Source organism: Equus przewalskii, chromosome 27 (assembly GCF_037783145.1).
Source record: "Equus przewalskii isolate Varuska chromosome 27, EquPr2, whole genome shotgun sequence".
Lineage (NCBI taxonomy): Eukaryota > Metazoa > Chordata > Mammalia > Perissodactyla > Equidae > Equus > Equus przewalskii.
Genome location: NC_091857.1, coordinates 41,352,727 through 41,377,752, shown reverse-complemented (window position 1 = coordinate 41,377,752; position 25,026 = coordinate 41,352,727). Strand labels below are relative to the sequence as shown.

Genomic DNA, 25,026 nt, shown 5'->3' with positions numbered 1-25,026 from the left:
ACTTCATTTCTTAAAATTTACATTATCATACAGAAGTTTCACTGCCCTAAAAAATCCCATGCTTCACCTATTCAACCCTCCCCTCCACCAACCTCTGGCAACTACTGATCTGTTTACTGCCTCTATAGTTTTATCTTTTCCAGAATGTTATATAAACAGAACCATATAGTATGTAGTGTTTCAGATTGGTAGCCTTCAACTTAACAATATGCATTTAAGGTTCATCCATGTCTTTGTATGTCTTGAATGCTCATTCTTTTTTATTGCTGAACTTGTATTGCTGGTGGGGATGCAAAACAGTACACCCACCTTGGAAAACAGTTTTTGGCAGATTTTTAAAAGGTTAAACACACACCTACCATAGCATCCAACCATATCACCCCCAAGGTACTGATCCAAGAGAAATGAAACCATAGGTCAGAATGCCAAAAACTCAAAGTGTGACAAGACATTGTATTCACAAGGCTATCGGGAGCAGGCAATAACACACTTTGCTGATGCAAATCCAAACTGGTAAGTCCCTTATGGAGCGGACTTAGCGAGAGCCAACAAAACTACAGATACACTCACCTTTTGACCACTTCAAGGAATTCACCCTGAGAATAGACCTCCTATGATATAAAAATGCAAATGAACAAGGTCTTTCACCACCACACTGTTTGTGAAGCAAACTACTGGAAACAATCTAAACGCCCATTCACAGAGACAGCTGAACAGACTACGGTGCCTCCACCCAATGGATGCACTATGCAGCCATAAAAAATCAAGGGGCAAGATCTCTGTGAAGTGACGGGCAGTGATTCCAAGACACTGCTGCAGGAAAACAGCCAAATGCAAAACATCATCGATAACACACTAGTTTTCATATAAAAAGGGGATGAATTTACTCCTTTGTGCAAAAAGAAGGAAGGATAAGCCAGAAAGTAGAGTGACTGTTCATCCACAGGGTGGGTGAGTGGGGTGGGAAGAAGTGAGAAATAGAAACAGGGCAGTGGGAAGAGGAGGAAATGCCAATCTTGGAGTACAGCTCTGACTCCTAGAACCTTGGTAATTAACGTTTCACTTACTCCAAAATAATGAACTAAAATCAGCCTGGATGTGAGAAGAACCAAAATAAAATACAAACAATAAACTATGCTACAAATGAATAAAATAACCACAATGAAGAGGCAAGGATAAAAGAACTAACCTAACAACTTTGGAACACTAAACAATAAACTTTGGAATGATAAAAACAAAAAGAACTATATACAAGTATTCTACTCTAGTTAGTAAATTTGTTTTTCACAGGAGTGAGAGTTGGCAATTCTGAAACTAATTTGTGTGTATTTTAAGATGGAGCAAATAAGTCAATATATTGTAGATAAGGAAACCAGGTTTCTCACTATTCAAAAAAGGAATTAAAAATAAGGAGAGGGAAAAGCTAGAATGACTTCTGTGGTGCTGGACTGGAATTGAAGGTATTCGTATGAATTTGTGGTTTTTATCATACAAATAAAGAGGGAAAGAAATAGATACAGATGTGTGTATATTTATATATTTCCTAACTCTGCCTGTTGAAACAGCCTAGAAGAAATGACACCCCACTAGCAATAAGCACACCTAGCACCCAGACCTTGGTTTCTAATTGCCATTCTCCACTAAAAGGAACCAGGGCTCCTTGAAGAAATGGCTGGTTACAGGGCTGTCACAGGGAAAGGACAAAATAAGCCTGGAAAATCTAGGTGCCAGAAAAGCAAGAGGACATGTCAAAAGGATGCCAATTCAGAGGCGCTCCCAATGGCCAAATCTGTGTATTTCAACAACAAAATAAACACTGATATGCTTGATATGAGGATTAAAACCCAGAGAATAAATATCTGTGAATCCATACTGATATAAGTAATTGAATAAACAAATAGATTGGGAAGAACAACAGCTCCTCCTTAGAGTAGAATGTCAATTAACACGTGTAGACAGAATGAGGAGAAGAGAAAGTTGCCATCTGGCCAACACCACTGTAATAACTGTTGCAGGCAAGAATCATCAACGGAAGCTAAAATTAACGGAAGAAAGTATGATGAGAAACAGAGTATCTGCAGGCTGTCTAAATACCTTCACACAATATACTTATGAACTACGAAGGGAGAACTAGTAGCTTCTCTACCAAGAGAAACCTAGCAGGCCAGCATAACTGAGGGATCACAGTCAGCATCACCAGCAGCGAGACACCACCCCGAAGCAGCACCGCACTGCACAGACCACCACTTCCACAGCATTCTTGCCAAAATGCAAGACCTGACCTCAATCAGGAGGAAACACTGAAGAAACCCAAACTGGCAGATAGTCTACAAAATAACTAGCTAGTACTCTTCAAAAGTATCAAACTCATACAAGACAGGGGGCTGGCCTCATAGCCGAGTGGTTAAGTTCACGAGCTCGGCTTCAGCAGTCCAAGGTTCCGCCGGTTAGGATCCTGGGTGCAGATACGGCACCATCATCAAGCCATGCTGAGGTGGCATCACACAGAGCACAACCAGAAGGACCTACAGCTAGAATATACAACTACTTACTGGAGGGCTTTGGGGAGAAGAAGAAGGAAAAAAAAGATTAGCAACAGATGTTAGCTCAAATGCCAATATTTAGAAAGAAAAACTTACACAAGGCAAAGGAAGCCTATTCTAACCAACAGCTAAACTTGTACCTGCCCTATTACAAGCCAGCAAGAGATACTCACAATTCAAGGCCCCTCACCGATAATGCATACAAGAAGACCCCAAGGAGAGCCCACCTGTGGGCAATCAGAGGCCCCAGGGAGGCCACGCAGGACCAGCACTCTCTATGCACACATCCACTCACCTGCCACACCAGCCCCTGCAGCTCTCAGGCCTCAAGCACAGACGGTGGCACCTCCTCCAGCAAGACACCATTTCTGCAACAGCTTCCCTCCTCATCCCACGTTCAGAACAAAAGTAAAGGACAAAGAATGACAAGCAGGTGGATTTGAGAGAGGGTGATGGAATATTATAAGTGTCCAAGGAAACACCTGTCAGAGGGGCTGATGCACACAGCCACACCCAGGGAACTCACACCTGTAAAACTTTCATTACCAAAGCAAACACCAATACTGACGCTTGCCTTCAAACAGTCAATCCGAAAGTTCTCAAAACCATCTAATAAAGATGAAAAACTTATCAGGAGTAAAACTACAAAAATATACTCTCCTTTTGTAAACTAAAATAAAACTCTCTTTCCCCACTTTTGGTAGACAAAAACAGACCAAAAACCACTTTTAGTAAATTACAGAAGCAATAACTAGAAGATAAACAAAAGTTTAAAACACAAGATGAGCAAATGTACCTGAACTGCTCCTGCCCCATTAGGGGTGTCGCCACATGATGTACTTTCGCAAACGTCCCCTCCTCCCAGGAGTCCACCCTTGGCAACTAACGGACTCTCCTCCTGGACAGGCGCATCGACAGACGAGCCCTTCCTCTTCGCCGTCTTTTTCTTCGAATGCACACAGTCACCTTTTGTTTTTCTCTGTCGGAAGTGAGCAAGCTGCGCAAAAACGTAGAGAAATAGTAAAGGCAGAGATAAGTGAGAAAACAGTAACAGGACCACAAAGTCAATGAGCTCGTGGGGCACATGAGGCTCCGGGGCTGGCCCAGCCCACTCAGCCACACCTGGCCAGACTCACGTCAGCCAATAGACCCCTGCCCACAAATACTGCCTTCATTAATATCTCTGACACTAGGATTTAAGTTCAGAATTACAGCCAAAAAGTCTAATAATGAGAACTGTTAATTACGCCTACAAACAGACAAAAGAAAGCAATACAGTCGACTGGCAGAACAGCTTTCCTAGCCCCTGGCAGCTCACAGAAAAATAAAATTTTAAAAAATACATTTAAAAGACAGCTTAATCAAGACATGTTTAAGGTTTAAAACTACATAAAACCTAAATCTCTCCCCTTTTGTCCCCATTTCCCCCAATCAAGGAAATATATAGCCTGGCCAAAACTTCCTAGCCATAGATTCTGAGACAAGGTACAGAAATAGCAAAAAATTAATTAAGCCAGGTCAATCTAACATCCTCCTTTATGGAATCAGATGTTCTATTTTTCATGACACAGCTCACAAAAGCACCAGGGACCTCCAAAGAATGTCGCCCATTAGAAGGCACAACCTAGCTCTGTTCAGTCCCTCAAACCCGAGGGTTTTAGACTCTGTTCATGCACATCTCCCACTAACACCTTATTCAAAACGTATGAGATCTAACATCAGCTTTTCACAGGGGGACATCTGTTCCTTCAAATGACAACCGTGGTCATAAAAGCAAATGCACTTAAACGCTCGTGTAGATGATAATAGAAATGCATAAGTTTCACAGATACAGGAAAATCACACGAGGCCATTTATGAGAAAAACTGTCTCCCAAGGACAGACACTGACTTCAACACCAGCCCTATATTGGTTCATTCGTTGCATGCCCCATTCCATCCCATTTGACCATGTGTGAGCTCCATTCCTGCACCATAGTCCTGTCTCTGACTTGTTTCTTCTTGCAACGAAGTCAATCTTCTTCATTACCCTCAACGCTCCTTCAAGCATATTTTCTCACGTTTACACATCAAGCCAAGTTCGGGGAAGCCACACAGCAAGCATTAAACTCCAGCTCACTTTCATCTCTGGTCTGGCGTGCGTGCCAGGCACATGCAAAGGAAGAAAAAAGCATGCCTCAGCCTCCCTCCTCAAACGCAAGTCAGAAGTTTCACCTACACAGGAAGCCTGAATGAAGCCACTCTGTCCTCTGCCTGTCACCCTGCCATTAGACACTGCTATCCCTGTCACTGCCTCACACCAGTCACTGTGTTCTGAATGGTCTCTTTAGTACAGTCGCCCGGTAGTTTCAAGGGAGGGAACCAGCACTGAATACCTTCTACTAGCTAATCCATATGAAATTCCCCAAGTTTGACCATGTTTGACCTCAAACACAGCAACTTCACCTGGCTTTACCTCATACTCCAAGGGCACTGTACAGAGGCTCTCGCTCATTCCTCGACAGAGCGGGTGACTTCCCACAGCCCAATAGGGTGGGGCAGGTGCTTGCTCCACTTGCCTCTAGAGCCCAGATCTAGTCAGGACATAGTTTAATCCCCATCATATGCCCCAAAACAGTGAGTGCCAGAAAGGTGTTTCTGTGAAAACTGGGGCAGAAAGAATAAAAGCATCCCTGGAGATACGGGACTCTAGAACCACACGGAGTTCACTCGGGCATACACAACACAGGGACGTAACACACACCCCGGGAGCTCGGTGCGGGTGTCTGGAGCTTCCCAGGGAACCCCGGCAGAGCTCCTCCAACCTGTCCTGCTCAAGACCCTCCGCATGGGCCCCAACACCAACTAGGGTAGAACGGGAGCTTCTGGACCCCCGGAATACGAAGCAGTCAGTCAGCGGGAAGTATTCCGCAGTGTAACCAAGTCACGTGTTCCTGGAACACCACTAGGAGACTCTTTTATATTTTTAAAAAAAGTGGCAGAATTCCAAATAACACGAAGTTCTGCATGTAGTTTTAAAGCGAGGGAAGCGGAGATAAGCCCTCGGGAGAGCGCTGTGTAGCCCAGGACTGTAGGGAAGTCCTCCAGCAACCCTGAGCTCGGATGAGGCGCGCAGGTGAGCAGGTGCTCGCCGCGCCGGGTGTCCGGAGAACCAGGACGCGCAGTGCGCGGACAGCGCCCTGCCCTTCACTCTCTCTGCGGCCGGGTGTGGCAGGCGGAGAGGGCTGGCGCGTTGCTAGGTCATCACGTCCGTTAGGGCGCCTTGGTGAAGGGCGGCCAGCTCCCCGGGACGGGCGGGAGGACAGAGCGGGGTCCCAGTGGGTGGAGAGAGCACCGCGCGCGGGCGGGATCCCCGCCCTCCCGCACGCAGGCGCAGCCCAGCGAGTCCCGGCGTGCCCTGCGCCCGGTAGCCCCGAACCACGCGGCGCGCTCCCAGCCGCTGATTGGCTGCGGCCGCGGCGAGGGCGGGCCCCGGCGGAGGGCGGCGGATTCAAGATGGCGGCGGCCAGGAGGCAGCTTCCAGCCGAGCCGGCGGCGAGGAAAAGACTGTGGCGGGGCCCCCCTGACCGCGTCCGCTCCCGGCAAGGGCTGTGGCGGGCGCCGGAGCCCGCCCTAGGGAGTCCACACCGGGGCAGCGGGAGGAGGCGGCGCCGCCGCTTACCTTCGCTCTCCCCGCCTCCACCTTCTTGCGCCGCTGCTCTTGCTCATCTTCTTCCATCTCTCTGTGGAATTCCTCACGGGTCGCCCGGGAGGTGGCGGGGCCGCCGCGGCGAGTCCTTCGCTCTATTTACGCTCCCTCCCCCTCGCCTGGCTCGCCCTCCCCCCGCGACAACTGTCACGCAGACGTGGGCCCGCCCCGCGCCCGGCACCGCCCCCACCCCGCCGCCAATCAGGGGGCCGCGTTCTTGAGCTCGCGCACGCGCACTCAGGGCCGCGCGACGGAGCGGAGCTCCGCCCCTGCCGCCCGCCGGCCCCCTATTGGCGAGCTGGGACTCCCGCCTCCCTCCGGGCAGGACCAGTGAACGGGCGCGGCGCCTCGGAACCCGCTGTGGTTGGTCGGTTTTAAAGCGGCCGAGGGGCGCCGCCCCTGTGCGCGCGGCGGCGCGAATCCCGGGGCTGCCCTTTGGACGGCTGACACGGCGGGTGTGGCCGTCGGCCTTCGTGCCTGCGCCGTCCGTCGGTCGTTGTGCGTGACCCTGGGGCGGAGGCGGCCCCCAAGGGGCGGGGCGCACTGAGGCCACCTCGCGTCCGCAGGGGCCGCCCGGTGTCCGCGGGCAACGTGCGCTGGACAGCAAGGAGGGGGAGGCGGGCGGGCCCGCGACCCGGAGGCCGGCCGCCCCGACGAGGACAGTCTCTGGACCCCGGGACGGACGGGCGCCAGGGGCCTGCTTGTCCGGCAGCCTGTGATCTCCCTGAGGAGGGGGATTCCGGGAGCAAGCCGTTCGAACGACACAGCGGTTGTACCCGGTTCTAGATCACCAGGGGAGAGCTGTTTCAGAGAGAGGCAAAACCGCCTCTTCTGGAGTGGAAAAGGCTTACGGCTTCGAAGGCTCTGGCTAAATCGTTCCAAATACCTTCTAAGTGGTTATTAAAAACGAATATGCTGTAATTTCTGCTCAGTTTTGCTGTGAACCTAAAACTGCTCTTAAGTGTATTAAAAGTTAAAAAGAAAATGTGACTGGTTATAACTTCACGGTCTCTGTGGAATCTGAAGTCTTATGAAATCATTGTTTGTTCCTTGGCTTCAAACTTCACTTGAACCTGTTTGTCCAGATAAGGAAACAATGTGGGGTGTTTATGCCTAGCCCACCGTTGGCTCAGATTAACAATCAAATGCTGTCAGTGTAACCACGCTCGTTGGAAGCTGATAAACTCTGACTAATTGATATAAGCGTGCCACCTGCACCTCTTTGTTACTCTGATGTAACTACCTGGGTTACAGGTGGGCACCTGGGGGCCCTCACCAAGTGGTGATCCTTACCTAAATGAGACATTCTTGGTCTCGTTTTACTTTTTCTTATCACTATTGGTAGCATCCCATTTGCTATTAAAGGAAAGTGAAAGCAAAGCCCCCGGGTTAAAGTCTATAAATAGAATAACACCACATTTCAGTTGCTGGATTAGGAAACCACCGAGTCCAGGCGGATGCCAAGCACACGTGGGAGCTGCAAACTCAGGAAGATACCCAGGAAACCAGTGAACAGCTGTGCCCCGATTTCCCTATGTGAGAAGTGTAAACAAACACCCCTGAATCTCGCCCTTCTACAGGTCTGGGCCATTGTGGAACTGGGAAGGATGACAGCACTTCTGGTGCCGGGCAACTAGAGAGAAGGTGGCATACAAAGCATGATTGTGCAGGGCACGTCACAGCAAAGGCTCCATGGTGTCTGGGTTTCCTTCTGTTCCATTCACCATTCTTGGACCTTTCCCTGGACAGGGTTTGTGTGCAGGCTGTGTGCTCTCTTCTCTGAGATTGAGTAATGGCAATAATGAGCTGTGGTGACACCGTGCTGACACAAGCTCATCTTTCAACCTCAGTGAGAACCTGTGATTCTAAGCAACCACAACTTAAACAAATCTCCTTCAGAGAGCTGGAAACTCGACCACTCAACTCCAGCAGAAAGCCTTCCTCCTCCAGAGTCAGATCACACCCCTTTGTGTGAGGAGTGGAGTTTCCAGTCTTAGCTGGTAGAATTGAGTGGTATTAGCAAACATGAAGCTCATAAGACCCTGGGTCAAGCAGGCAGCACCAGCAGACCACAGGGTCAGAGTTCTGTAAATGTTGCATCTGAGCCTTAATTTATTTTTAGTAACTAAAAAGCTGTCCAAATAAATGATGTAGATACTCATCCTCAAAGAGGGAAACATAGCCCCCCACTCCTTAAGTACAAGCTGTGCATGGCACCTCCTTCCACAGAGGACAGAGTGTGGAGGGACGGAGGGATGTCGAGTGGAGAGACTTGATAGATGCCCCTCTGCCAGGGGTCATGTCCACACCCACCACACCCATGGTGACAGGCCACGTGGATGGCACGCCCACTGGGTGTGTTGTGGTGAGAAGGGCACCTCATCTCTGTGGTCTTCCTCCTACCACCCACAAACCCAGTCCAATCATGAGAAAACATCATATGAATCCTAGTAGTAGAGGGACACCATACAAAATACCTGACAAGTCCTCCTCAAAACTGTCAGGGTCATCTAGGGGCTGGCCCCGTGGCTGAGTGGTTAAGTTCGCGCGCTCCGCTGCAGGCGGCCCAGTGTTTCGTTGGTTCGAATCCTGGGCGCGGAGATGGCACTGCTCATCAAACCACGCTGAGGCAGCGTCCCACATGCCACAACTAGAAGGACCCACAACGAAGAATATACAACTATGTATTGGAGGGCTTTGGGGAGAAAAAGGAAAAAATAAAATCTTTAAAAAAAAAAAAAAAAAACTGTCAGGGTCATCAAAAGAAGAGGAGCCAAAGGAGACACGATGACTAAATGTCATGTGGTGCCCTGGACTGGTGCCTGGAAAGAAAAAGGACAATAGGCAAAAAAATAAGTAAATCAAATGAAATATGGACTTTAGTTAATTATAGTGTATCAACATAGGTTCATTAATTGTAACAAATGTATCATACTAACACAAGATGTTTATAATAGGGGAAGCCGTACATGGGAACTCTCTGTACTATCTTCTCAATTTTTCTGTAAATCTAAAACTGTTTTAAAAAATAAAGTTATTTTTTAAAAAACTCTAACAAACTCATACCCACTGGGTTTTTGTGTTATTTTTACCACTGGGATTACCTCCTAGATACCTTGAGTTGCTTAGCTAAACTGACTAGTTTTTCTGCACACTCAGATCTCTTTGAATGTTAGGATTATGTTACATATAAAACCATAGATACTGAAGTGTATGGGCACTTTAAGGGACTTCTAGCCCAATTTGGGCCATCTGATGCTAGTTTCTAGGTCACATGCACTGAGGAGTGGGCTGTAAGCTGCTGACGCCCTGCTTCCCTCCCAGACCCGGCCCCTGGTCATGGGCTCCAATTTCAAATCATGAGTCAGGTTTACTGATTTGTAAATCTGGAGTGGAAAGCCGGTGCACGTGAAGGGCCATCTTGATCTGCTTGTGCCCTGGCCTCTGTGTACAGCACCATTTATAAAAGGCTTCCCTTGCCAAGTGCACTCCCCACCATCTGCAGCCCTGCAGACAAGCCCTGGCTGCAGGTGGGTCACAACAGAGTGCTGACCTGGCTGGAGGTTCCGCCCCCAGCTGTCCCCAATCCCTTGGCCACCAGGATCCACCCCCAAACCCCATCCCTGGGCTGAGGTCCCCGCAGGGCAGTCCCAATGCTGGAGTCACATCCCCTCCTGGAGGGGTGGTGTCCCCGGGTGGCCCTGTGTCCTTCGAGGTGCCAGCTAGGTGCCTGTGGGGTGGGCCCACTATGAGCCCCACCCAGAAGTCCCTAGGTAGGTCATTGGCCAGCTCCCTGGTGCTACCCCTGCTGTCACCCAGAATTTCCTAAAATACACAGGCAGGTGATCCCCTCTCCCTGCCCCAGTGTCTGAGCTTCACTCCCATCTATCTGGCTCTGAGGGTCCCTGAGAGGGGTATGATGTCCTCTAGGAGGTGGTAATGGATAAGGCGGTGGCAGGCCCCTGCTGTGCATGGAGGATGGATGCGACCGCCCCCTCCTCCCACCCCACACTCTTCTGGGCTCTGTCCCGAGGTTGTGGGTGGTGCATGGGTGCATCGGAACTTTCCCTCCCAAGACTACACACTGCCCTCTGTCTCCAGCTGCTACCACTTTTGCCTTCCCACTGAGACTCTGGCCACTCCTGGGTATCAGCAGTGTTTACAGGTAACCCCCATGTGGAACAGGCGGGGCCTGGGAGGGACTCTCCGCTGAAACCTGGCAACCTGGGGCCTCCCTGTGTCTGCAGCACCCAGCAACTGCCAAGGCGATGCCGCGTGAGCTGTGGACTCTCTGCAGTCTAGGGGGATGTGGCCACCCTCCTGCATAGGCCGGTCTCCAGGAGGTGACCAAGCCCAGCATGGGAATCCTCCAATAGCACCAGTGTTGGGGCTGCTTCCCTCTAGCTGAGCAGTTCTTTCCTTCAGATGACTGAGAACCAGGGAGGGAGGTGGACCTGGGTATCTCCTCTCCCGTGGTCCCAGGATGCTGGACTCCTCAGTGGCAGATCAGATGACTCGATTGACACTGAAACTCTTGGAGAAGGTAAGACAGTGAGGTGGTCATGTTTTTAACCCATTTAAGGAGCACAGCTTTTAAAGGTGATATATTATACCTATGAGCAGACTCCTGCTCCCAAAACAAAACTCTTTTCAGTGGTTTTTAGCCTTGTAACTAAGGACTGTGGTTTCTTGGTTTTTCTTCTTTGCATTTACACAGAACCAAGTGGGTTCTTCTTGCAGTTTCCTCAGCCAGAAGGCAGCATGCACATAGGGGCCAGAGCAGGTCCAGGGCCCCATAGAGCTCCACTGTGGAGCTTCCCAGCTTCAGTGTTCCAGGAAGCGACCCTGCCCAGTGCAGAGCCCACAGCCTCGTGGGCCGGGCCTGGTGGACCTGTCCTCACACCCATCTTCTTATCCTCTCTGAGGGTCTGTGTGGTTCACTACCAGCTGTCCTCACAGCCACCCAGTGCAGCAGCTCCTCTGCGCCCCCCACCTGCTCTGTTTCTCTTCCGCTGCCCCACAGCCCCGACCTCCCTGTGGAGGGGAAGGCAGGGGTCACTCCAGGACGGGCCTAGACTGTGGCCGCTCAGCCCAGGGCTCAGGTGGGTGGTCAGGGTGGGCAGGGACACAGAGCTGGCCTGAGTCGAGCTCCCTAGAAAGCTGCCTGAAGGCGGCCATGTGCATCAGTGCATCTGCCTTAGACTCCAGGGTGGAGCATGTGCGTGTCGTATGGGCAGTGTGACCCACAAGGTCCCTAAGCCAGTACGTGACCCTTGCCACCTGACCCAGACCTCTGTCACACAGCACTGCCTGCTCCCATCCCCTTCGTCTGAGGTGCTGGTCCCTTCAGGACCCTCCGAACCTTCAGAACACTCCGAGTCATTCTCTCACCCTAAGCCTGTGCCTGAGCACATGTCCCCATCATGGACTCTTTTCCTCACAGAAACTGGAGCAAGAGCGTGAGAATGTGGAAGGGGATTCTGAGGATGCCCACCTCATGCCAGGTAAGAGCCTCCCGCTACATAGAACTGCATAGGGAGGCACGAGACCCCTGTCGCTGAGGTCCCTCCTTACCTCCTGTTACAGCAAGACTGTCCTTAAGGCTCTTCTTTTCATTCAGAGTTGAAAGGCTGTTTTCATCTTTCACACACACACACACACACACACACCCCAGGTGCTCTGCTGGGCACACCCTCATATCTTATCGCCTTTAGTCTGCAAACCCCAAGAGGAGGTACATTCTTTGTTCCCACTTTGCAATGAGAATGTGGAGGCACAGAGAGGTCTGTTTAATGTGCCCCAGGTTGCCCAGCTCAGAAGTGGCCACAGCTGGCTCAGACTCACATTGCCCTGAGCCTGCTCTGGGGTGAGGGGGCATGAGGGGCTTTTCCTGTCCCATCCATGTAGGTCTGCGCATCCTTGAGCGCTCAAACCAGACACCCCTTTGCGTCCGCTAACCCTGGCCTATGGTCAGGTGCTCAGGCCTCAGGAACCAGGGAAGGGGATTGTTTCCTGGTGACGGAGTCTGGATTTGGGGACATCTGGGCAAGATGCTGCGGAGGCCTGCAGAGCATTGCTTGTTCTTTATTACATGGGGTAGCCCCTCAGGCTGTTGGGGCTCCAGGCAGCTCCTGAGGGCAGCAGGCAGAGTCCCAGGCCCAAATCCAGATAGAAAATCCCAAACCAGGTCACCTGCCCAAGGGATGTGAGCAGAACCATGGAGCAGTGCCAATGGGCTGGGGGCAGGGACTCCTGGAGACCCTCCAAGGACAGGCTGTTCCTGGTACCCCAGTGGAGGAAGGCAGGCCTGCTGAGCCCAGAGGAAAGGACGCCACAGCCAGACCCCTTCCAGAGCCTTCTCTTGAGTGGGGACCCATTCCTCAGAGAGGCACAGACTCAAGGATGCTATGGACAGCATTACCTGAGGCTCGCCAGACCATGCCAGCCTCCATGCAGCTTGGAGACACAGGGTGGCTCCAGACGCTGGGAGGCTGGGCTCACAGTCTGGTTGTGGTCACCACAAGCCCTGTGAGGGCCTCCTTCCTCTCATCAGCGTCCAGCGGAGCCTGAGGGACTTTCTGGCACGGTGCTGCAGGAGGAAGGGGTGCCTGGGCTCCGAGTAGGAATCCATGCTGTGAGACTTCCAGCTCCTTTCCAGGAGTAAGACAATCCATTGGACAGATGCCAACTCAAAGACTCAGCAAGCTGACTGCCTTCCCGTTGCCCATATAAACCCCAACGGGGGTGACCCCTGAGCTCCATCCCCTCAGGCACCATCCCTCCTCTTCTGCCCAGGTCACCCCCAGGCCCTGGGGGCAGGTGAGTTAGCGGTGATCTGACAGGGTCTGCAATGACAAGACTTGGAATGTTCCTCAGTGTGTGCTTCCCTCCAGGAAACAGGGACAAGCTGGACGCACCCCTGCAGAGTGCTCTGCGGAGGAGGAAGGACCTTCTTCGGAAACTCTGGGTAGGCCCACCCGTGCATTCGCAGCAAACCTAGGCCCGAGCTCTCTCTGGCTGAAACTAGTGGCCACCACACTCAGACCAGAGGCTCCGGGGAGTCTTTCTGAACTCAGCGCTGATTCTCTGATGTTAACGACTTGTGTACAGATAACTGATGAATTCTGAGCAGCTACAAGACCTCAGACCCAGATCACAGGCCTCACGGGGAAAGCCCAAACAGGCGCGCACGCTTCCTGCAGTCTGGGATCTAACACGGGTGTTGTTAGCTAAAAACCTGCTTTGGTTGTACGTTATGCAAGGTGGAAATGCTGTGCAAAGAGTCCGCCCACAGGAAGTGGGATTCCAGAACCCTCAGGGGCTTCATCCAAACTAAGTTCACCAGCAGCGGGTGATGGCCATGCACACGATGCATTTGATTCCACATGGATAGTTATGAAAACATATACTTTGTAGTGAAGTAGATGTGGAAGCAAGAAAGAGAGAGAATACTCTGTTGTCTGAAAAAAAGAACACCCAGAGCTAGTTCACATTGTTTGGTAAATTTAACAAGAAGCCTTATTCTCATGTAGGCCCCACATGAGGAGCCTTCAGGCTTTGCTCTCCAGGGCCGGGCTCTGATTCCAGGGAGGCTGCGCCTGTGCCCTGAGTCGGGGCAGGAGGAGAGCCTGATGGAGACCAGTGGCAGGCAGTCCTAAGGCCACCCACACAGAGGGCACACCTCTGTGCATTGGTGCCACCAGGCAGTCGGAGGACGAGCCCAGGACACACCGTCCCCTCATTGGGTCTCCTCACCAAGTCTCCTCCCTCGGTCTCCTCACCAGGTCTCCTCACCAAGTCTCCTCACCGGGTCTCCTCTCTGGATCTCCTCTCTGGGTCTCCTCACTGGGTCTCCTCTCTGGATCTCCTCTCTGGGTCCTCTCACCGGGTCTCCTCTCTGGATCTCCTCACTGGATCTCCTCACCGGTTTCCTCACTGGGTCTCCTCACGGGGTCTCCTCATTGGGCGTTTGTGGCTACCTCCTCAGTGCAGCAGGCTCTGCATTGGCATTGCAGGAACATCACCTCCTGGAAGAGCTCTCTCGTGCTCAGGCCTGGAGCGAGCGAGCCCCTGGGTCAGGGATCCCCCAGGAAGTGCCCCCCAGGGGCATCTACCCTGCAGCCTCCCCACCTCCACTGGCCCTGGAGCCGCCACGGATCATCCAACACTCAGTGAGTCTTCCTCATGATGAACCTGGGGTAGAACCTAGGTGGGGAGGGTGACGTGCCCATGGAGACCTCTCATCTAAGCACAGATGACAGTTCCTCTCCCACACCTCTCGGCCGACCTCTGCAGCATCATGAAAGTGCTCTGAAGACGGTCAGTCGGCTAAGAGCCAACAGTGGCTCCCTTTCACCGTGTTCTGGGCACTGTATGGAGACTTCGGTGGCTCATCTCTATCACCCTCACAGGCACCCTCAGACTGGCTTTGGGGAGGGAATGGTCTCCTCTCATTACAGATGAGGGGCTGGAGTCTCAGCTCAGCCTTCCTGCCTCCAGCCCCAGTCCTAACTTTTGCACCAGGAACAGAAGTATTAGGGGGATTCAGCACCAGGGGGTCCCTGAATTTGGGGAAGAAGTGTGTCAACTCTTTTTCCAAACATCATAATGATCAGGGGAAGCTTAAGACCCTAATTTCAAGGGCAGGATTAAAAAAGGTAAAAGAGTATTCCAATTTTGAGGTCCTCATACCTTCATTCAGCATTCTGGGTGCAAGCAGTGGAAAGCAACCGTTACTTTCTTAAGCAAAAGGGAACATATCAGAAGGCAGGTCGGTGCCCGGGGAGGGACAGAAGCCAGGGACCTGGCGCCTCAAAGCCTCGGGAGAAGTTCAGTATGACCAGGGAGAAGAGAGGCCAAAGAGGTGAGCAGGGTCCAGTTGAGAAGGTTCTGGACTGGCTGGCCAGGGAGACTGATGGTGCCAGCAGGTTCGTTCCATGACCTGGAGGGCATTTGTCCTTTGGAAGAGGACACTGGCAACACATGGTGGGGTGGATGGAGTAGGGAGGGGCAGTCTCAGAGGGACCCATGCGAATGGAGTCCCCAGACCCTCTGGGCTGTCTGTGTCCAGGTTCCAGGTATTCCCAGCCTGTACCTTCCTGCCTTCCAACACCTGGAACCTCCTTCCAGGAACCATGGGAGTGGTGGGGTGTAGGTACCGGAGGCTGTCCCCAATCCCAAAGATGTTCACAGTTACTGCACTCCCTCAGGGCCCAGGCATGCTTGCGTGTTTCACTCTCAGCCCCAAGACACCAAGGGCAGGCAGGGCGCTTGATCATTACGATGAATTTCCTAGAAACTGGACCCAGAGACCACGAGGTAGTGGGTCCCATCAGCCAGGACAGGCACAGCCCCCTAAGAATGGCACTTTGGGCTATGCAGGGGGTGGCAACTACGGCTATGGGCCAGAGCTGGGCTGCCATCTGTTTTTGTACCGCTTGTAAGTTACAAATGGTTTCATACTTCTAAATGTTTGGGGGGAAAATCAAAAGAAGAATTTGTAATACATGAAAATGATACGAAATGCCAATCTGTGTTCATAAAAAAAGTTACACTTATTTGCTCACCCTCATTTGCTGACATGTCTGTGGCCACTTTCAAGTTACAACGACAGAGTGGGGTAGCTGCAGCTGAGGCCATGTGGCTCCCAAAGCCCAGACAACTTGCTGTCGGCCCTCTATCAAAAAAGTGTGCCGACCCCTGGTCTGTGCCATCCTTTCTGTGAACTGAGAAAGAGGGAAAGGTCAGGGCCTGTACATCCAGAAAGGATTAAAATAAAGGTCTCTCTGGTGCACAGTCACCCAGTGCATGCTGGATTGTTGTGTGTTGTTTAACTCGGGGGAGAAGCAGAGGTTATTTCATGACAAATTCCTCGGATGCTTCTATTAACCCAGAATTAATGAAACCAGGGATTGACTCAGCCTACTAAAGACAAGAAATATAGGAAACACTAAAAATACCATGTTTCGGTGGGCTCAGGCTGCCATAACAAACACCACAGACTGGGCGCCTTAAACAATAGAAATTTATTTCCTCCTAGTTCTGGAGGCTGGAAGTCCATGATGGAGGTGTTGGCCAATCTAGTTCCTGGTGAGAGCTCTCTTCCTGGCGTGTGGATGGCCGCCTTCTCACTGTGTCCTCACATAACAGAGAGAGAGAGAGAGAGCTCTGGTGTATCTTCCTCTTCTTATTAGGGCACCACTCTCATGACCTCATTTAACCTTCCTCACGTCCTCACAGGCCCAATCTCCAAGTACAGTCACATTGAAGGTTAGGGCTTCAACATATGAATAGCGGGGACACAAACATTCAGTCCATAATATACCATGTCCTAAGTGATACCCATACTCAAATATCTAGCTATGTCTATCTATTCAGCCATCTATTTAACCTCTAGGGTTAATCATTTAAAGTTCCCCTTGGATGGACGGGTGGATAGATGGACTACTGGATAGATGTGTGGGTGGGTGGATGGGTGAATGGATGGATGGCTAAGTGAGTGAGTGGGTGGGTGGGTTTGTAGACAGATGGGTAGATGGATGGATGGATGGATGGATAGGTGAGTGGGTGGGTGGGTTGGTAGACAGATGGGTAGATGGGTGGGTGGATGGATGAGTGAGTGGGTGGGTGAGTGGATACTATAAAACACTCTTTCCAAGGGCACATTCAGGTAACTAATCATCTGGCTCTTCCTAGGTCCCCCAGCCTCCTGCCACTATCATTCAGCAGCTGCCTCAGCAGCCACTCATCACACAGATTGCCCCACCCCAGGCCTTCCCCACTCAAAGGTCAGGAAGTATTAAGGAAGGTGAGTGTTCCGTACTAAATTGTTATGGGTTTATGAAATTCTCTACTGAAAGAAAAAATATTTTGTAATCAGGATAGTCATGTATCCTAGCTTTTGGCTCCTCAACTGAAGCTATGTATTTACATGAAACATAAAAATAATTTTAACTTTGAAAAATCCTCATATGATGGACATGTCTGAGGGAAGAAAGCAAGAGGTAAAAGAAAGAGGCCTAGCCTAAGATTGAAGGAATTGGGCTCTAGTCCCTCTTCTTCCAATTATTAGCTCTACCAAAACCTTGGTACAATTGCTGCTTCTTTTATTTTTTTATTTATTTCATTAAAAAAAAAATTTTTTTAAGGAAGATTAGCCCTGAGTTAACTACTGCCAATCCTCCTCTTTTTGCTGAGGAAGACTGGCCCTGAGCTAACATCCATGCCCATCTTCCTCTACTTTATATGTGGGATGCCTACCACAGCATGGCTTGCCAAGCGGTGCCATGTCCGCATCTGGGATCTGAACCAGCGAACCCCAGGCCTCCAAGAGGCAGAACGTGCCAACTTAACCGTTGCGCCACTGGGCTGGCCCCCACTGCTTCTTTTAAAACAACTTAAATACTTGACTTTTAAAACAGCTTTACTGAGATGACATGGAATAAATTGTACAGAGTTAAAGTGTACAATTGCATAAGTTTTGACAGATGTAAATACCTGTGAACCCAGCTCTAAATCAAGAACGTGACCACATCCGTCACCCCTAAAGTTTCCCATGGCGCTGCTTACTGCCTCCTTCCTGCCCTCCACAATCAACTGCTGGTCAGCTTTTGCCACTATGTGCTAGTTTGCATTTTCTAGATTTTTATATAAAAGGAATCACACAATTCATACTGTTCTTTGTGTGGCTTCTTTCACTCAGTATAATCGTTTTAAGACTCATTACTCTAATTGTGTGCATCAAACCACGGTTCTTGCCATTGCTGAGTAACATTGCATTGTGTGGATGGACCGGTTGGTGTCTCCTCTCACCTGTTGATGGACATTTGGGTTCTTTCCAGTTTTTGGTTATCACCACAAAAGCTGCATGGACATTCATGTCTGAGTCTTCCCAAGGGCATATGTCTTCATTTCTCTTGGGTAAATTCCTACAAGTGGAATGGCTGAATCATATTGCAGGTGTGTGTTTACCTTTTCAAAAAACTGCCAAACTGTTTCCATAGTGTCTGTGCCATTTTGTATTCCTACCAGCCATGTATGAGAGTTCCAGTTCTCGCACATCCTTGCCAGCACTTGGTATAGTCAGTCTTTTTAGTTTCAACCATTTTAATAGAAGGTTAGTGGTAGTTCACTGTAGTTTTATTTTTATTTTTATATTTATTTTTAAAGATTGGCACCTGAGCCAACATCTGTTGCCAATCTTCTCTTTTTTTCTTTCTCCCCAAAGCCCCCCAGTACACAGTTGTATATTCTAGTTGGAGGTCTTCTAGTTCTGCTATGTGGGATGCCGCCTCAGCATGGCTTGATGAGTGGTGCCAGGTCCGCACCCAGGATCTGAACCGGCAAAACCCTGGGCCACCAAAGTGGAGCATGCAAACTTAACACTCAGCCATGGGGCCAGCCCCTCACTGTAGTTTTAATTTGCATTTCCCAAATGACTGATGGTGTTAGGAGTCTGGGGGCAGACCTCTGTGTAGAATCAATCACCTGATCAGTGTTCTCAATTCTGTCCCAGTGACTAATACCAACCTGTTTAGTTACTGTGGCTCCATCGTGTGCTGTAATTCACAGGCCTGGTTCAAGGTGGCCATGCAGCCCATGCAGGGGTGCCGTCCACACTGTGACCCACACAAAGGTGACTCTGGAGTTACAGAGACACAATGTGCGCACTCCCGGGGACGTCTGCATCTCTCAGCACGACTCATTGCTGGTTCTTCCGGGTGAACTTTACTGACAACCTGTCAGGGTCAGAGGCAAACTGAGCAAACTGTGTGTGTGTTTGTGTGGGCACATGTGTGCTGTGTGTGTGTACAAATACTTGTATGCCTAAAAGAGAAGTGGTGTTTAAAATCAGTGGTAAAAAAATGAAACAAGTTCCAACTGGATCAAATATTTGAGTAGAAAAATATGAAATCTCAAGAGTACTTTGGAGAACTCTTGGGCTGTTTTATATAAAATTAAACACACAGTAACTTGAGCCACCCCCTCCCCCATAACAAAAGGGACACTTGGCTCCCTTCCTTCTCTGGACTGACCCAGTCCTGCTCCGTTTCAGCTCCACCTCTGAGAAAAGCTTCACAAAAGTAGACACTAGTACAATTTCATACATAAAATATTGTTGGAATTTACCTAATATCTGTCCTCCCCCTTTACTGTCTCTCACCCATCCTTCTGGAATCATTTCTATCATCTTGAGATGATCCTTCACAAGCTCCTCTGCACCACCTTGGTGTTCATTCTCTCACGGAAGGTTTATCTCCCTTGTTCTCACATGCTAGCTTTGCTGGATATTCAAATCTAGGTTGACAGTTATTTCCTCTCAACACTTTCTAAGGACCCTAGTAAGGACATCCAGAAAATCTAGGATAATCTCCCCATCCCAAGACTGTTTTTTTTTTCGTGAGGGACATTGTTGCTGAGCTAACATCTGTGCTAATCTTCCTTTATTTTGTATGTGGGAAGCCACCACAGCATGGCTTGACTAGCAGTGTGTAGGTCCGCGCCCAGGATCCGAACTCATGAACCCTGGGCTGCCAAAGTGGAGTGCACGACCTTAACCAATATGCAACTGGGCTGGCCCACTCAGATTCTATTTTTAATTAATTAATTAATTTTTAAAATTGTGGTAAAAAACATAAAATTTACCATCTTAATTATAGTAAACTATACTCACATTGTGCAACAGATCTTTAGAACTTTTTCATCTTGCAAAACTGAAACTCTGTCCCCATTAAACAACATCCCCTCCCCCTCTCCCAACCCCTGACCCCACCATTCTAGTTCCTGTCTCTGTGGATTTGGCTGCTCTAGGGACCTCATCTAAGTAGAATCATACAGCACTTGTCCTTTTGTGACTGGCTTATTTCACTCAGCATAATGTCCTCAAGTTTATCCAGGGGCCTGGTGGCACAGTTGTTGAGTTCACACATTCCCCTTCAGTGGCCCAGGGTTCGCAAGTCCCGACCCTGAGAGTGGACCTACACACTGCTCATCAGGCCATGCTATGGTGTTGTCCCACATACAAAATAGAGGCAGATTGGCACAGATGTTAGCTCAGGGACAATCTTCCTCACCAAAACAAAAAAAGGTTAATCCACGTTGTAGCATATGTCAGAATCTCCTTCCTGTCTGAGGCTGAATGATGTTCCATCATATGAACATAATGCGTTTTGTTTATCCATTCATTGTTTGATGGACACTGGGGGTTACCTCTATCCCATCTTGAGATCCTTACCTTAATCCATCCGCAATGCCCTCTTTGCCATTTAATGAGACACTCATGGGTTCCAGGGATCAGGGTGTGGACATCGCTAGGGGTCAGTTGGCAGCCTCCCATTATTATCCCACCAAGCGCAGGCCCGTTCTTTTGGGTTTGGGGGTCCTGGTACTGCAGCTACGCTGCTCTGAATGTGTTCGGGCCCCTGGTGAGTGACTTGCATGTGTCTGTGGGGTGTATGCCTGTGTCTCCTCTTCTGTTTGTCTCAAATCTCCCTCTGCCTCTCCCTTATAAAGACACTTGTCCTTGACTCAGGGCCCACCTTGATAATCCAGGAGGTCCCACCTCAAGATCCTCAATTACATCTGCAAAGACCCTTTTTCCAAATAAGGCCATAATCAGGGGTCTTGGGCACTAGGACGTGGACTCCTTTTGGGGGGCCACCATGCAGCCTAGGTGGATTTGTAGAATCCAGTAGCAGGAAGGCAAAGTGGAGCAGCCTCCTGGGAGCCCAAGTGGGCACCATCAACAGCACTTTTAAGCGCACACCCTCTGACCTAGAAGTTCCAGGTCTCAGGACACGCCCCCATAGACCTGCACACCACAGACCCTGTGCGAAAGGCTCTCTGTTGCTTGCAATGCACTGAAACATTTGTTTCAACAAGTGTGAGATTAAAGCTTTGTTCTCAGGAGAGACCCGCTCATCAGTCTGTTGTCTGTGAATGACTGAGTCCCCTCCTGGCCTCTCCTTTCAGACATGGTGGAACTGATGCTGATGCAGAACGCACAAATGCACCAGATCATCATGCAAAACTTGATGCTCAAAGCCCTACCCCCATCAGCGCTCACGGCCTCTGGAGGACCACAGGCTGCCTCCCTGCACCCCACCCCACAGGTAGGCTCTGCCGGGAGCAGACATCAAGGTAAAGGTGATCCCCCAAATCAAAACCAGAGGACCTGGGATGGCTTTTCTCTGGAAACTTGTGTGTCTGCGTAACTCTGAAAAGCATATTTCTGGCTCTGGGCCTGTGACATGTCTGTGAAGCCCCCCAGTAGTCCCCTGTCCCAACCCAGATGAGCAGGTTGTGTAGTTCGGGGCCCAGAAAGCTGCCTCCTTGAGCCAGATGAGACCTGCTAGAGCCTTGCCCTCCCCTCCCACCTCCTGCCCGCAGCTGCCCATCGAGGGCTCTGACCCCACATAAGTCAGGAACTGGGTGGAGGGAAAGGGGGTGGCTGGGAGCAGCCCAGGGTCCCAGTTGAAATGGACGGTGTGTGCGCTGTGCCTAGGAACTGCAGCAGGTTCACCCCGCCATCTTGCGAGCTGAGAGGCAGAAGCCACCCTCTGTGCATCACCACCACCACTACACACCCCCAGCCCCGCTGCAGGCCATCCCTGTACCTGGTTCCCCAGTGGGTTATTCCCTGTGGCCCCCTGTGGTCTCAGCCACCGCCCTCCCACCTACAGCCGGCTTCCTGCCCACCGTGCACCACGTGGCCCCCCCAGCGGCCGCTCTTAGCGTGTAAGTCCTGGCTGGGCTTAAGGCCAGCTTCCTGGGTCTGGGGGGTGGGCGGACACCAGGGCCGGGGTCTCCCCCACCTCACACCTGCTGAGAAGCCAGTGGACCCCTTGTCTTTGTCAGGCCTGCGGCTGCAGCAGGGACTTTGAAAAGGAACCTGGAAGGGCCATGGCAGCCTCAGCCTCACCGCCACAGCCGAGTGTGGACCCCATGCCAACTTTCTGGGGAAGCTGCCTGTGGCTTGGGTCCTTTGTCCTGCCCAGCAGGGGTGGCCTTGAGAATGTCCAGTTCTCAAAACACAGCTGTGAGGGCCCCCTCCAGAGCCCTGGCAGGTGACACACCTGCAGCATGGCGTCTGCAAGCCAGGCCAGGGCAGGAACTACACCAGACATCTTGCTTTTCCTTTAGGTTGGCATCCGACGGCATCCCAACCACACAGGCTCCAGGCCTGTGACCCCCACGATCAGCTCTGACAAGCAGCAGGGTCCTTGTTCTCCCACCGGGCGCAGTCGGGGTCCCTGGATGCTGGACTCTGAGGATCATGAGGAAATGCAGGGCTTTCATCAGGAAAGACGGCTCAGGAGCCATAGGAGAAAGATTGATGGATTTAGTCACATAAAATCTTAAACTTTCCAATGGGAAAAATACCATAAACACGGTCAAATAGATTGATAACTGGGAAATGTGTCTGCCATAGTGTGGCAGAGGGAGAGGCTCCCGTTAAAGTGGAGGAAGCTGACGGGCATGAACTGACGTGACTTCTGTTGATGTCTGCGGATAGATCTGAACATGGGTCTGCACAGCTTATTTCCTAGAAATAAATACGAGAAGCTAAACAAGGTTCTTGTGCAGATGGGCTGCGGGAGGGGCTTCCTCTGTCCCAGTTGCTCTCTCTGGTGGTCGGGTCTCTGACATGAATACGTAAACATTACTCTTTCTGTAATTTTTGTTACTTTTTTTTCTGTGGAATTATGGTTTTAATGCTGTTTTAATATTATTTTCACGAAAATGTCATTTTTAAGTATTATGCATGTTTTCACTGGCCCTTTTTGGGATAAATGATCTCTTCCCTAAGTTCTGCACAAGCAGGAATCCTGTCCCCTTGTTGCATCGTTAGGCCCTCACAGGTTCTCCAGAGTGCTGGTCAGAGGAAGCAAGGTGGCGTCAGAGTTGCCATCTGGCCGCACGCAAGCTCCCTCTGGGCTGACCCGGCTCTCCGGCAAGGTTGGGAGCCGTGAGAGTGACGTGTGCCCACAAGGGCGGGCTGGCCTGAGCACAGCGCATGGGACATCAAGTCTCTTGTTAAATGTACCAATTAAAGGTCTGACCTGATTTCCTACTTTCACGTTGACTTTATCTAACATGGCTTTTCTCTTTGCTTTCATTTATCAACATAATTATTAATTCGACGGAGGGAGGAAATTTGACAGAAGTCAATTGTCTTTGGATGGTCTGGTAAGTTGGAAAACTCTGTTTTGTTCATCTCCTGAGTAGGGGAACCCGTTTCTTCCTCCTGTGTTTCTCTTGCCCGTGAGTCTCTTTTACTCTCATACAGAACCCTTCACTTCTGGTTGCCAAATGTCTGGGTTTTTCTCCCCACAGCAAGCAATTCTCTGTGACATCAGATGGGGGTCTGAAAACTTAACTTTATTCTGACACCATCTACCTGGAGAAGGTATCAGATCCTACATGGCAAGGGCTCAGTCCCACAAGACTGTCCCCCACCATGTCAGACGGAAATTGCAAGTCCAGGTTGTCACCTGTGCTTCTGGCCAACCAGATGTAAGTCACTCCCATCACCCCTTCTTGGGTTTGATTAATTTGCTAGAACAGCTCACAGAACTCAGGGAAACACTGGTTTACGTTGACCAGTTTGTTAAAGGAAATGATAAAGATACAGATGAGCATCCAGACGAAGAAATACACAGGGCGAGGTCTGGGAGTGTCATGATGTGGGAGCTTCTGTCGGTGCTCACCAGTCTGGAAGCTCCCTGAACCCCGAACTACTGGTATTTTATGGAGGCTGCCTCACGTGGGCGTGATCAATCCTTACTTCCATTTCCAGCCCCTCTCCCCTCTCTGGAGGATGGGGGGTGGGGCTGAAAGTTCCAGGATTCTGATATGACCTGGTCTTTCTGGTGACCAGCCCCCACCCAGGAACCCACCCAGGGTCACCTCATTAGGACAAAAGACACTCCTATCACCCATGAAAGCACAAGGGTTTCAGGAGCTCTGTACTGGGAACTGTAGGAAGAGACTGTGATAGATGTATTTTCTACTCTCTCACGCCTGGCCCAGAGTTTCAGGGATGGGGCTGATGCCAGAGGAACCAAACATGGAATGAGAGGGTTGGAACTTTCAGCCCCACCCCAACCTCAGGGAGGGAGAGCAGCTGGAAACTGAGTTAATCCCGAGGGCCAAGGATTGAATCAATCCTGCCTATGAGGTGGACCCGCCATGAAAACCCCTAGAAGATGGGGTTGGTGAATGTGTCTGTGAGGGCGATGCACCCCAACTCCACAGGGATGGAAGCTCCTGTGCTCGGACCCTCCCAGACCTTGTTACCACACAAAATTGGGGTTCTCTTGCCTGATGTACATAAATAAGCCAATTAATTATGGCATCAGCCTTTGGGAAGAGAGCTCAGCTTTCTTCTGTGAGATGGATCTGCAGGGAGACAGAGCTGTGTGCCCGCAGATCTGTCTCCCTGAATCAGGATTTGGGGAAAATTTAAGGTTAGGGAAAACACGCTGGCATGAAGAAACCCTGGTGGGACACGTTTTGATTGGTGGTCTTCAAGCATTTATGGTAAGGTTCTAAACATTTATGACGTTCTAAATTTTTAAGATGGGGTTCTAAACATTTATGATGAGGTGGGGAAGGAATTTTAACACCAGATCTTCCTCTATGAGGGACCCCTCACTTCTGATGAGTCAGACTTTCAAGTTCTGATCGTGTCCCGGTCCTTGGGTTCCGTGGGGAGGAGGATCTTTGGTTCAGACGTCATTTCAGGTCAAGATTTCTTCTTCTGTGCATGCTCTGACTATGTGACTGCACATTTTAT

At 50.4% G+C, this 25,026-nt stretch overlaps 2 protein-coding genes across 41 annotated transcripts in view; one reads left to right on the top strand and one right to left on the bottom strand.

Moving 5' to 3' along the window:
• The window catches only part of PCNT (pericentrin), a 142,253-nt gene extending 135,794 nt beyond the window's left edge, over positions 1-6,459 (bottom strand). For 16 of the 39 annotated variants that reach the window (XM_070598017.1, XM_070598031.1, XM_070598034.1 and 13 more), the window contains exons 1-2: positions 6,204-6,459; positions 3,340-3,540 (exon numbers count right to left, since the gene is read on the bottom strand). In XM_070598017.1, coding sequence (XP_070454118.1) covers positions 3,340-3,540; positions 6,204-6,260 — 258 coding nt within the window. In that variant the 5' untranslated portion in view covers positions 6,261-6,459. Of the gene's footprint in view, positions 1-3,339; positions 3,541-5,285; positions 5,932-6,203 lie in introns of those variants that run through there. The other 23 variants (XM_070598040.1, XM_070598041.1, XM_070598050.1 and 20 more) reach the window with 5 other exon arrangements.
• A 4,002-nt stretch (positions 6,460-10,461) lies between these two features.
• Positions 10,462-23,294, top strand: C27H21orf58 (chromosome 27 C21orf58 homolog). Of its 2 annotated transcripts, XM_008509455.2 has the most exons (8): positions 10,462-10,773; positions 11,674-11,734; positions 13,124-13,197; positions 14,246-14,401; positions 16,926-17,037; positions 21,201-21,340; positions 21,733-21,965; positions 22,371-23,294. In XM_008509455.2, exons 1-8 carry the CDS (start codon positions 10,714-10,716, stop codon positions 22,414-22,416), a joined length of 882 nt encoding a protein of 293 aa, XP_008507677.1. In that variant the 5' UTR covers positions 10,462-10,713; the 3' UTR covers positions 22,417-23,294. The 2 variants fall into 2 exon arrangements, with proteins under 2 accessions (XP_008507677.1, XP_070454114.1); XM_070598013.1 differs by lacking the exon at positions 21,733-21,965.
• The last annotated feature ends 1,732 nt before the right edge of the window (positions 23,295-25,026 follow it).

Excerpts from the sequence above, each read along its gene's own strand:
- C27H21orf58 (XM_008509455.2), top strand. The coding sequence starts at position 10,714 with ATGCTGGACTCCTCAGTGGCAGATCAGATGACTCGATTGACACTGAAA. Across the intron at positions 11,735-13,123 it reads GGATGCCCACCTCATGCCAG|GAAACAGGGACAAGCTGGAC; the intron begins GTAAGAGCCTCC and ends GCTTCCCTCCAG. Across the intron at positions 13,198-14,245 it reads ACCTTCTTCGGAAACTCTGG|GAACATCACCTCCTGGAAGA; the intron begins GTAGGCCCACCC and ends TTGGCATTGCAG.